This window comes from Macaca mulatta, chromosome 5 (genome assembly GCF_049350105.2).
Source record: "Macaca mulatta isolate MMU2019108-1 chromosome 5, T2T-MMU8v2.0, whole genome shotgun sequence".
Classification (NCBI taxonomy): Eukaryota; Metazoa; Chordata; class Mammalia; order Primates; family Cercopithecidae; genus Macaca; species Macaca mulatta.
This window is the reverse complement of record NC_133410.1, coordinates 158880406-158893656: the sequence shown is the minus strand read 5'-3', so window position 1 is coordinate 158893656 and position 13251 is coordinate 158880406. Positions and strand designations below refer to the sequence as shown.

Sequence of the window (13251 nt, the reverse complement as noted above, 5' to 3'; positions counted from 1 at the left end):
ACAACAGGCATACATTCCGATAAATGCATTGTTAGAGGATTTTATCATTGTGCAACATCATAGAGTATACTTACAAAAACTAGACGGGCTATCCCAAAATACACCGAGGCTATGTGGGGTCACGTATTGCTCCTAGGCTGCAAATCTGTACAGCATACTACTATACGGGGTACTGTAGGCAACTGTAACACAATGGTAAGTATCTGTGTGTTTAAACACATCTAAAAATGGAAAAGGTACGGTAAAAATATGGTATAAGAGATAAAAACCATTCCATTGTCTTCCGCAAGTAAAAAATAATAGTAATAAAAGATAAAAACTGGCATACCCATGTAGGGCACTTCCCATGAATGGAGCTTGCAGGACTGGAAGTTGCGCAGGGTGTCAGTGAGTGAGCGGTGAGTGCATGTGAAGGCCTAGGACATGACTGTACACTACTGTAGACTTTATAAAACTCTGTACACTTAGACTACACTAAATTTGTTTTTAGAATTTTTTCTTTAGTAATAATTGCCTTACCGAAACTTTTTTACTTTATAAACTTTTTAATGATTTTAAACTTTTCAACTCTTGTAATAACACATAGCTTAAAACACATTGTACAGCTGTACAAAAATATTTTCTATATATCCTTATTGTATCGCTTTTTTGCTATTTTAAAAAATTTTTAGAAAACTAAGACAAAAACGTATAAATTAGGCTAGGCCTCCATAGGGTCAGGATCATCAATATCACTGTCTTCCACCTCCACATTCTTGTCGCACTGGAAGGTCTTCAGGGGCAAGAACATGCGTGGAGCTTTCATCTCCTATGATAACAGTGCCTTTTGGAATACCTCCTGAAGGGTTTGCCTGTGCCTATTTTAGAGTCAACTTTTTATACGTAGAAAGAGGATACTTTAACAATAAAAAGTATTGGATAATAAGTACATAAACCAGTAACAGTTATTTATTAATGTGCTGTATCTTTATATGGCAGTGCAATAAGTCCTTTTATACCAGCATCACTACAAACGTTAGTGATGCGTTGCACTACAATGTTACCACAGCTCTGATGTCACTAGGTGACAGGAATTTTTCAGCTTCATTATAATATCATGGGACCACCATCATATATGTGGTCCATCGTTGACCAAAAAGCTGTTATAAAGTTCATGACTGTATACTGTGAAATTAGATATTTCAACTGAAACAAAGGCTTACATATATCTTTATTTAATGTTGTAGGAATTGAAAAATCTTTTAAATTAAAACTTCTAGTTATTTGAGTGCTTTATGGTAAATCATCTTTCAGTCTTGTTAATAATCTTTATAAAATGTTTGAGTCCATACTCCTGCTTTCATATAGTTTATAGAGCACTTAATTTTTGGTTATTCAAGGAGGTTGTTCTTGAACATCTTTTTTATCTTTATTGTTTGTTATATGGAATTGATGATGTGGTTTTCTTATAGTTTCCATCTTTATTCTGTAGGTATAGGAAAGAAAACATCACCATTCAGGCCTTTCTGATTATTTGGGCTTTTACTAGATGTTTAAGTCTATGGGGTGGATTACCATTGAACCTAAACACTCCTCTTGGTGTCTTGGACATGTCTTTGTTTACTGCTTAAAGACACAGTTGGAGACAGTGTAAGCAACAGTTGGAGTACAGTGGCACCGTTACGGCTCACTGCAGCCTCAAACTCCTGGGCTCAGGTGATCCTCCTGCGTCGGCCTCCCAAGTAGGTGGGACCACAGGCACCAAAAAAAGAAAATGCTATTTTTTTTTTCTTTTTTTAATTTTTATAGAGACAGGGGTCTCACTCTGTTGTCCAGGGTGGTCTTAAACTCCTGGAGATTTTCTCAAATATTCTTTTGGACTTCATATTGTTTTTCCACATATTTTTTAAGTGATTAAAATAAATTTTTAAACATGAAAATGAATTTTATACTGTAAAATACAACTAACAGAACTGTAAACCACTCTTTTTGGTTTACAGTGAAAACCATAGAGTAATTCACCACCACCACAATCAAGGTGCAGAGTACCCCCAAATACCCTATGCCACCTACTAGAAGTCAGCTTTTTACCCCACCCTCAACCTCCTGGCAACAACTAATCTATTCCTCATCTTTAGTTGTGCCTTTTTCAGAATGTCATATAAATGGAATCATAAACCATGTCAATCTTTGGTTTTGACATTTGAGTGTTTTTAGTTTGTTGACATTCTGTATTATTGTTTTTTAAAGACAATATTAATATTTGTAAAGTAAAGCTAACTTCACTTTCATATAATACTAATAATTAAAATCCTATATTCACACAATTTTATAGAATTTATAAAATTCTTTCACATACCACTGTTTCAGTCTCACAATAATCCTGTGAAGTAGACAGGTGTCTTATCCCCATTTTTCAGATGATAAAACTAAGGTTTAGAGAGATTATGTAACTTGTTGAAATTTATATAGCTAATAGTGACAGAAGTGGGCCTTGGACCTAGCTCTTTTAATTTTAAATATAGCACACTTTGTGATCATACCATGTTGTCTCATCCAGGTGTTACCAGTCAGTCACTGATTTTTTTCGGAAAATGCTATACTTTGTAACACTAAGTTTCTAGTATGTCTGCCATGTTACATTAGACTTAATAAACCTGATGTCATTCTTTTCCCTCTTTCAAAATACCTTCTAATGTACTGTCTTTAAAACTGTGTGCGTTTGTTGTATAAAACGTACAAATAAGGAATAGCTTTAAACTTCATTTCAATGACTTGTGAAATAAAAATATTTATACTTACCAGAAAAGTTGTAGAAAAAAAATCTCAAATGATAGTCCTGGTGTCTTTCTTAATATCTTGTATAAAAACTCTGATGCTAGTTTTATTCAAAATAATTTCAGTTAGGGTAAATATGTGTCTGTGTTTTTATGAAAACAGGAATATTAAATATTTTTTCTTAAGTTTAGCAGAGAATCAAGGGAAAATCATATGATCAGTAATATATAATGGCAAAGCTAACACAAGTGTTCCATTCAATTATATTTTAGCACACAAGCCAAAAAAAAAAAAAAAAAAAAAATCCTTATTAGATTGGCGGGGAGGGAGGAGAAACATGGGTTGTAACAGGAAATTCTTTAAACGTAAATCATGTTTTCGGGTCACAACCAGAACAGCAGAGGCAACAATAAAACCTTCCCCTGGCAGTCGGAATTATTTTCAGGCCACATTTTAGATTCAGTGGTGCAGAGTCCTGAGCTTGAATTTTTTTATTTGTAGCACAGCTGTCAAATAAAACATTAACTAGAAAATTTGTTCTGTCAAAAAAGGGATATTCTAGTGCTTGTGGTAATATTTGATATTAGTGTGTGGAGAGGTGGACTGGTATTAAAGGAAACAAAAAATAAAGGTTGAGGAACATTTATGAGATTATCAGAAAATAATTTACCAAAAAGAGCAGCAGGTATTTATATGCTGTGATTTATTTAGGAGGAGTGAACCTCAACCTTCGAGCAATAACAAATATTGCCGAGGAAGGCTGCCAGAACAGGAAAAAGTAAACTTAAAAAAATAATGTGTTCCAGAGTTAAGCCCACAGTATAAATTGTAAAGAATAAAGTTAATTTGTGTTAACATATAAAACCCTTTAGATGTAACTGGTTAAATGTCACTCTCTCATTTAGATCTTCCCTGACACCCAGTGTAAATTTGTTCTCTCGTTATTGTCATTAATCCAACCTTGTTCTTTTCTTTTATAATACTTATCCCTATTCATAATTATATACCTGTTTGGGTTTAATGACTGTCTGTCCCACAAGACTGTAAAGGCTATGAGGGCAGGGACCATGTCTGTTTGTTCACCACTGTATACAGGTAAGAAGGCCTAATGCTGGGCACTTAATAGGTGCTTGGTATTTGTTGAATGAAAATTAATTGTGATAACTTTTTGGAAAACAATCAAAACACTAAAAATTTTAAAAAGGAAACACCGTGACTGAATGCATGTTTCCTTACACTGACATTGGAGAAACAGAGCAGTGACTTCAACTCATGAGAATTAACATGTGACTCTTGTAAAATTCTGCCCCTATATTTAATCCATCCCATCTTTACAGCTAAATTTTTTCCCTTTGTCCTCACATGAGTTGGAAATTAAGTTACCAAGTGAATAGCTGTTCTTTGCAAGCCTCCTGCTGCATGAAGAACACCTGGGTTTCCTCTGTGTCGTCTACCTCAAATACCTGGTTAGTTATTTCACTCATCCTCACTCCTACAACCCACTGTGTTGGGTTTCAAATCTGAAATAAGCCTGCCCGTACGTAATCTATTTAAATCACACCTATATTTTATGTGCTCTCAGCATTTAGGCATAGGCTAAAGCAGAAGTCATATATATTCTCTATGATCACATCACTATATGATACATTCAGCTTCTTTCAGTAGTTAAAATACATGGATTTAACCTTTGATTTTTCTAGTTATTAATAAGACTGCTTTCAGCTACCTAACTTTTTTGTCTTATCCTATGTAAGGCCTGCCTGTACTCTGATCCTCGCCAATTTACCACTGAACCTCCACATTCTGTTTGTCATGTAAATTGGAAATGAAGTAAAAATTATTACATATTTCATATTTAATTTGCTCTTCATTTTTTTAAATTCTTGAAAGTCTTGAATTCTTCTTTATTTATTGATATAAGCTTATTTTTTAATGAAATGTTTTGGTTGAATTTCTTCAACCTCTTCAACTTAAAAGGTTGAAGAAATTCAAAAGTGAACATCTTGAACGTTTAGCAGTTAGAGACACTTGCTTTGAAGTCTGCTCTCCCTTAATCACAGGAGAAAAAAAGTACTATATTAGTTTTGCAACTTGAGATTGAAATGAATCTGATTTTAAATTTATTAGAAGTAGGCTATATGCAAGACTGCCACTCATGAATGAAAACATATATTTGACTTTTCCATCTGATTTAGATAATATTTCAGAATTTTATTTCTAAATTTTCAGCCTTCATAATAAGCCTTAGGTTTATTAAAATCAACAATTTTAAAAATTTAATGTAAATATTATATTTATTATCTTGGAAAGTTAAATACACTTGATATGCCAGTACTTGAGACCTTAACCATTTAAGAAGTTTACAGTGTATTCCAGGTTAAATACATAAACTATTTAGGCATATTTAATTTTCAGCTTAGTAGCCTTTTTTTCCTTGAACGCTGGAATTATAATCAAAATATAAAAACTTATTTAAAAAAAAGCCATGCTGAATATTAAGGGTAGACATTGTATGACATTCATCTGTAGACTCTGTAGACATTTCAAAGCAAATATGTTAGCTGGAAACTCTAAAGATGGAATGGGGGTGTTGTCATAGATACTTAATTCTTTAGACAAGTTTGTGTGAATTATTACCACCGTACCTGGTAAACAAAGATTCTTAAAGGGTGAGGGCTTTACTGTTTTTCTGACACCTTTACATGAACAACTGTTCTGTGTTTGAAGGCTTAGATATATAGTAAGTTTACTGGGTTTCTCTCCATTGTCCCCAATCATTACCGTCTTGATTGCACCCTCAAGGAATTTTCATCAGACAATTAAGACAAAGAATCACCTGGCTGAAATTGCAATTACAATATATTAGTTCTTTCATCATAATTTCCATATAAGCCTGATTTGAAAAGGTAGAAGCTCTCCAAAGTGACTTATATTGTCTTTGTATAGATCACTTAAAACAAGAAATATGTTAAATCTTCAGTAATTCAGAGACAGGTTTTTATTAGTGACATCTAAATTATAAGTACTTTTACAGAAAGGCAACTAAGTTTTATTTTGAATCATATAGAGTTACCAAGAAAGTGTTAAAATGGTTCCAAAAGGGTTCTCCTGGGCCTGCTTTAATTAGTAAACATGATACATTTGTAATATATAGAAGCCATTTGTAATGATACAGTGCCATGGTCCTCAAGTATTATTTGTTGAAATAGTTTTAACACATGCCTTTCAAAAATGTTAGCACTTTTCAATTTATTTTTTTGTTGTTCTTGTTAGCATGCAAAGAAAACTGTTAGGTTGGACCATGTCAAATTATTATAAAATCTGAACTATGACAATCAGAGTTCATATAGCTTTGTTGTTTTACAAGTTATCTGTTCACCAGAATTTTTATTTTTTTAATAGCAATTTTAAAGAAAATTGTTTTGCATTACAGGAAAATTGATCCAAGTGGTGTTTGGCCATTGGGATGTCGTCACTTGCCTCGCTCGTTCTGATTCATATATTGGGGGAAATTGCTACATTCTCTCAGGGTCACGTGATGCAACTCTTTTGCTGTGGTATTGGAATGGAAAATGCAGTGGGATTGGAGATAACCCAGGCAGTAAGTATGATTCATTTTTAAAGTAAACTTTTATAAGAATGTAGAGCATAACATTTTGCAGCAAAGTTACCTTTTTGTTATGGTAAAAGTGAAACAGGATTATCAAGTATTTTTAATTTATTAGTTATAATTTAAGAACGATCCAGATAGCCTCATTATCAACATTTTGTGACCATTGATAATTAAAATCCAAGCATGAAATCTTATGTTTCATATTATAGGCTATTCTCATGATCCAAAAATTCTAGTTCATTGGAAATAGCTGTCACCAAATAAAATAGTTTTTTATTCATGAAGATACAGCATAAAAGAGCAATCACATATTACCTTGTTTATTGAATTCATATTTTAAAAGAACAAAATAAAAATTATAATTTCAGAGAAACAAACTAGTCTTTATAAAATTACGCTTTCATTTACGTATTTAAAAGATAAAACAGGTCATAAAAGGCCAATATGGAATACTCAAATTGGCTCTTGGTTTTTCAGATGGGAAATGAAAATGTTCACCAACAGCCTTAAACATCTTTATGAAACTATGCTGAAGGCAGTAAAACAAAAAATGTGTAACCATTTAAAATTGTAATTCACAGAAGGCAAAAAAGGAAGCAGCTACCATTAAAACCAATCGCACACAGCTGCAGAAAAGAAATGGCTTTAGAAAAACACATTAAGAAGTAGGAAAAAACAATTAAAGGGACCACCTGAAAAATTAGAATTTAATTAAAATGATTATGACAACACTGTAGAATTCCTGCAAGAATAGCTTTAGATTTTTACTTCAGAAGGTAGAGCATTTTAACTGCTCTTAAATATTTACAGTTTCTTAATTTAAAGCAAGTTGCAATGTGTTTGGTTAAGGAAGGACCACGTTCTTCCTGATGACTTTACCTGAATACTCGGTCCTTGCTCTGTCACTCCACCCCGGATTGTGAAATGGCCTAAATATGTTTAAGGCCATCATATTTTGGATTGACTTCTCAAAGCTTTGCTTAAATGTATAATATTTGTATGAAAATGAACCTTTTTTTCAAAACATTTAGTCAAATGCTAGTATAGTGTTAAAAGAAGTATATGTGAAGTATTTTTCAAAGCTGTTTCTTATTATGTACATTATAGACTTTGATGTAGTAAACACAGTTCTTATTCAATGAACATCTAATAGATATTTCCTATTTTAATCAAAAAAGGGATAATTTCCTACGCAAATAGGATATGAGAAATAATTTTAAGGCTGTGATGCTATTGATAATACAGACTTTGTGATCAAATTGTAGTGTCTGTATATGTCAGGGAGTAGGTGTACATGCATTTCACATTTATACAAACATCTCTATATGATTACAATAGAAATTATAAAGATGTAAATTTCAGGGATTTTGTTTTTCATATTCTTTTGAAAAGTACCATGTTCTTTTCATCATGAACACAATATTCTGGTCCTTCTTCCTTTCTGGCCTCTTAGAATAAGTGACTACTTTCAATTTCTTTTTTCCTGTTTCTGTAAATCCAGTTACCGAGATTCACTCATCTCAGGCAAATGTAGATTTAAAATAGATAATAAATCTACCATTTTGCTATTTATCTCAAAATATTTAAGAACTTTTCCTTGCCTTAAAAATGTAAGATATTTCATGCACATATAGAAATCTAAACACACATAGATATTTGTGTTCTTGGTTTCTTGTTTTATTTTACTTAATCATGTTCTGTATGTTATACACCGTCATTACCAATGTGTATTCTAAGAAGCAGCTAAAAGACTTATTAGCTACACTTGTATGTAATTGCTGTTGCATTTCAGAAATTTAAGTATACCTTAAAGTTACGAATTTTCAGCTTTTCGAGAAGGAAGAAAGTATGATATATATCATGATGTATGTATTCATTTAAATATATTTTCATATGTTTAAATACTTTGTAACTCAACCTAGAGATTGTTTTTACATGCATGACCTTTAAAAAATGAATTAAGTAGGACTGAACAAATCCTGGGGTTTGTAGTAAAAAAAAAAATCTAAGTTCCAAGCATTGCTGTGGTCCTTCTGTCTTGTCTGTAAAATGAAAGCAACAACAGAACTGAGTTAAGGTGTTATCAGAAGCACAGGATGATTAGAGCAAATAAATCACCACAAAACACCATCTCGTTGGCATTAGAGTAAATATTATAATGTTATATTTTTCATAGTGTACTTCATCTGTACCCTCTCATTGTCTGCAGTATGGTGGACATTACCTCCTAGTAATGCTAGCAATGAAAAGAAAAACAATAAAAGAATAATATAACAGCACATCTAATAAAAATTTTAGAAAATTGTAATGTATCATGACTGAATTAAATTACCTTTCTCAAAGTGAACCTTATCCTTTCAAGCCCCTGTATAATGTCTGATGCCCCGATTTAATTTTGCTTCAGCTTTGAAAGATGAATCCAGGAGAAAGACAAATAGGCACTTTTTCTTATAATGAGAATTTACACGCATTAGAATAGAAAAATGGAAAATGCAGTCTGCGCCTTTCAAAAGAAAATGACAAAAACAAAGACATTGTTACCGTGTATAAACTGTTTCAAACAGTTTCACGCAAGCTGGTTCGGATTTTATAAGCCTCTGGCTCATTGATGGTTCCACGATGCAGCTGCTGAAGTCAGAGCTTTTCAGATGAAGGGTTTCAGGTTATGCGTATTCCTATATTGTACCTCTTAGATACAATGTAAATGACCTTTAAGAAGTGGTGAAGCGTGTATATACATATAATTGCAATATGTTCTATAAATGCACATTAATACCTCAACTTTACATTTTTTATTGTAGACTTTTTCTTTCTTGAAGGGAAAATACATAAAAGAAAACCAGGTTATTGCTTTTTCTGCATTTTATAGGTCTATTTCAGAGTTTTTTTATTTAAAAAATAATAAGAATAGGTAGTCATGTTACTTTCTAGGGTCATAAGCCTACATACACTGTTTTTTCCAAATCTAATATTGATGTTATATGTAAAGTTGATAGCTGTATGATAATGTTTAAAAAATATATTATCTAATATTAATATACATACTGCTTTGGCAAAATCGGGCTAGGTAAAGCTGGATAAAACCTATAAATACATCACTTCTTGGCCTTTTGGCTAAGATCAAGTGTAAAACCTATAAATACTACAATTTGGGGCTTTAAAAAGTGTAAATGTTTTACGAAACCTGCCTATACTACATAGCAAAAGGCTTATTTTCCTGTATACCAGATAGTTCTTCATCTTTGACTCTATTGTTTTGTAATAGTTATCTCCTGTAAAATGCAGTTTTCTCAATGAGAAGAAAAATTAATATAGGATTCCATTTAATTAGGGATTTAAAAAATGAAATTAACCAAGAATATTTCACTGAAAGATGTTTTGTACATGAAAGCATGGCATCTCTCTCTCCTTGTCCTAGTACTCTGTGTTTTAGGACTGAGCCTTGTCACCAAAGTTCTTTTCCTGAGATAGTTATTTGGCCTTCAGAATAATGCTCTCCAGACTACACATTTTCAAATTTTGGAGAAAATGTTCCCTAGTGCATTCCATTGATGAATAAATACTTTAAACTTTCATACGATCTTATTTATATAAGCAAGATGAATATATACAAAACAGTTATTATTTATTCACTATTTTATATTCATAAACTTGGATTTTAAAAATTACATGTTTACTAGGTATTTTTAGATATCTGAATAATATCTTTTAAAGCCACATTCGATCAGCTTCAGAAGCAAATGGTTGCTGACTGTGAGGGTGTTGCATAGATTTGTGTGTGTAGTATTTCAGTAATACTCGCATTTTCCATTCTCACATTCTGGTTTTCATTTGATTGAAAGGTGGCATTTTTTTTCTTTTCCTCATTGCAATCAGACATGCTAATCTATGTCAGCTTTTTCCTTTATGAGATTGGCGTCTACTGAAAAAAAAAAAAAAAACAACTTTTCTTCATAACAACAAGATTCTGTTCTTCAAGAATATTTCAGCACCGTTAATTAGAAAGAAGGTTTTATTAACCATAAGGCTAGCACTAACAGACCACAGAGCTGTTTTTTAAAGTACTGTATGCCATAGCTGCCCTGCTTTTTCTCTGTCTAAAACTTCATTTTGTTATACGCTCATCAATCACGTAAGTCATTACCGTAAATCCTACTGTTGTTAATTTTACTAGTATCACCCTAATGAGACATTCCTGCTATAATTAAAAATGAATTCTAACTTTAAGGCATTCTAAATTTTTTTTAATGAATTTAGAATGATCTTGCCATGTGACTATAAATACTACTGATACACATAGACTACTCATCAAGTCTGTAAGAAAAGTAGTATCATAACATGTCCAGGTGTGAATTATTTACTGGCTGCCTCTGTGCACGTGCTTATGTGTATGCATATTTTTGTACGCATATTTAGGAATTATGTCCTTTTTATTGTGAAGCCTAGTATGTTTTACTGAAGCTACTAATAAATTCTTATTCTTTGTCTTGCCAAAATATAGGTGGATGTAATATAAACAATATTACTCTCTGTAAGTAGGTGTCCTAGAGCACCATCTGCTGGATGCATTTGGGGACTTAATGTTGGGAAACATGAAAATTGGTACTTGGTTAAGACAGGTGTACTTTGTTTTTAATTGCCTGTGATCTATTATTTAAGGGTCACAAATGTCAAGGTATGTACATTTGTGTTGAACCATATGAGTTCTTAAAAAGAAATCACTTTACTCCTCCTTTTACCCCACCCTAACCTGGATTTGCAACTGTACGATAAATATTTTGTGTAAGGAAAAAGTAAGCACAGTATTTGCCTAATGAAAGTACCACAGTCTGTGATGAAATAAACTGTTAGTTTCTTGATCACAGCTCTTCAGAAATAAACTGCTAGCTTCTTGATCACAGCTCTTCAATAAGTTACAGTTGAGGAAGTTATTTGGATGGTATTTTAAATTTAGGTTGCTTATGTTCACTAGATTCTGAATAAGAAGGTAATGCTTGGAACAAGAAACCATTTTATACCTGGGTATGACTCTTGATCTGATCCTTTGTCAGGAACAAGAGTTCTTGTGTGTGTCTCATCAAGACCTTCCCTTCTGGGCCTGCATTTAGAATGTACTGTCACACTACAACTACCCTGTGTTTTTATTTTTTCCTTGAAGCATTTATCAAGAAGGTTTTCAAATGGTATGTTGGCAGTGTTCAAGTTCAGGTGACATTAAAAGTATGTCTATGAAATTCTCCAGAAGGTCCAGGATGTTTAGTGCTCCATGATGTAATGCAGGCCCTCAAGTTCCAGCAAAACAACTCTGTATTTACTGCTTGTAACTAATAGTAGATGTGGTAAAAAGGAATTATATTCATATGGCAAATGAATACAACCTTAATGTGCACCATATGCAGAGTGGCGGGGTGATATGCCAATATATCACATTTATTTACCTTGTTTGGTTGCAGAGAAAAATGACTGTACCATTCAGCCCATAGGTTATAGCCATATAAATATGAGAACAGAAGAACTGATGATTTATACCCTCAGATTGAAACTGAGTATCTTCATATGTAGACCGTTTTAATAGTGCCATGCCAAAGAAAGTTGTCTTGACACTTTATGCTCATATGGGAAATTTAATTTCAAACAATAGTTGGAATTAGTCTAAGAAAGTAAAAATTCCTTCTAGTCAACTAAATGTAGGATTCTTCTGCTTTTAAAATATTGCAGAATCTGTGTGGGGGAAGGGGGGTCCATGACATTATTGGTAGAACTACCAAGGATACACTTAATTAAGGCTTCCTGGAACAACATAGTAGACTGACTTTACTACCTTGCAGAAACGCTCATTTCGTAAGAGAAATTCTACGGCAGCTTTGTGCCTATGTAACTCACATTTTACTCTAGATATTACTGATAATTTATGAAAAGATAACCATTTTTATGTGAAATTCAATATTTAAATCTGATTTTTTTTTTTTACAAAGCAACAGTTAAACCCTATTTTTTCTAGTTACCTCAATTTTTATGTGCTATGCTCATTTATATGGCTTTACAGAGCAGAAGTTTGTAAGTGTTAACAAATTTTTAAAAATTGATTTTCTTGATCTTTTAACAGAGTCATTATATATCATTACATATCATTTATCTGCTAATTTTTCTAAAGTAATTTTTTTCACATTTAAGTGAGAAAATGAATGTGTTTGATAAGACTTCAGATTTTGGATTTGAAGTGTTTATATAGGAAAAAAATTCTCTGAATTGTTAATGCCTTTTGTGGCTTAAGGCTACATGACTGTTGAGCTTTTTAAGCTTTCATTCTTGTAGCTTGTAACTTTGCACAACTGAGAGATTGCCTTATTTCCTTGGGGTGAGTGGGGTCAGGAGTGTTTAATAGCTAAAGATATGAAATTCCTCTATAGTTTTTAGAGTCCCTTACTTACGTATTTTTTAACAAAAGAAGGTAAAATATTAAGGGGAATGTATTATAAATAATTTAAAATAATTTGGGTATTTAGGATAAACAGATAAAACCAACTTTCAGTTTTAATTTATATTCATAAAAATCAGACTCAATGTTGCATTTCAGCAAATCTGAATAAGATTTCACTTCAGCAAATTTTCTACCTGTTTTCTTTTTGGCGGGTAGAATTTTACCATGTTTATGTTACCAGACACTCATATGCAGCTACAGTAGCCATAGCTTACCTAGAACCAAAGACCAAGCCCCTCCATGGGAAGACAACAAATGAAGTCTCAAGCAAGTAGGAAAAAAGAAGCACATTAGTTAAGTATAGTAATGATATGTCCATGTAATGAAGTCCTGTACAGGCATTAACAAAGATATACAAATTTGTAATATTGACATGGAGGGATACACTCTTTGTACTGCT

At 32.5% G+C, this 13251-nt stretch overlaps 1 protein-coding gene and 1 pseudogene across 6 annotated transcripts in view; both read left to right on the top strand.

Moving 5' to 3' along the window:
- The window catches only part of LRBA (LPS responsive beige-like anchor protein), a 766998-nt gene that overhangs the window by 724159 nt on the left and 29588 nt on the right, over positions 1–13251 (top strand). For all 6 annotated transcript variants that reach the window (XM_028848808.2, XM_028848811.2, XM_028848807.2 and 3 more), the window contains one exon: positions 6191–6358. In XM_028848808.2, the coding sequence (XP_028704641.1) occupies positions 6191–6358 (168 nt within the window). The remainder of the gene's footprint in view (positions 1–6190; positions 6359–13251) is intronic.
- On the top strand, positions 9465–9594 carry LOC114678625 (U2 spliceosomal RNA; annotated as a pseudogene).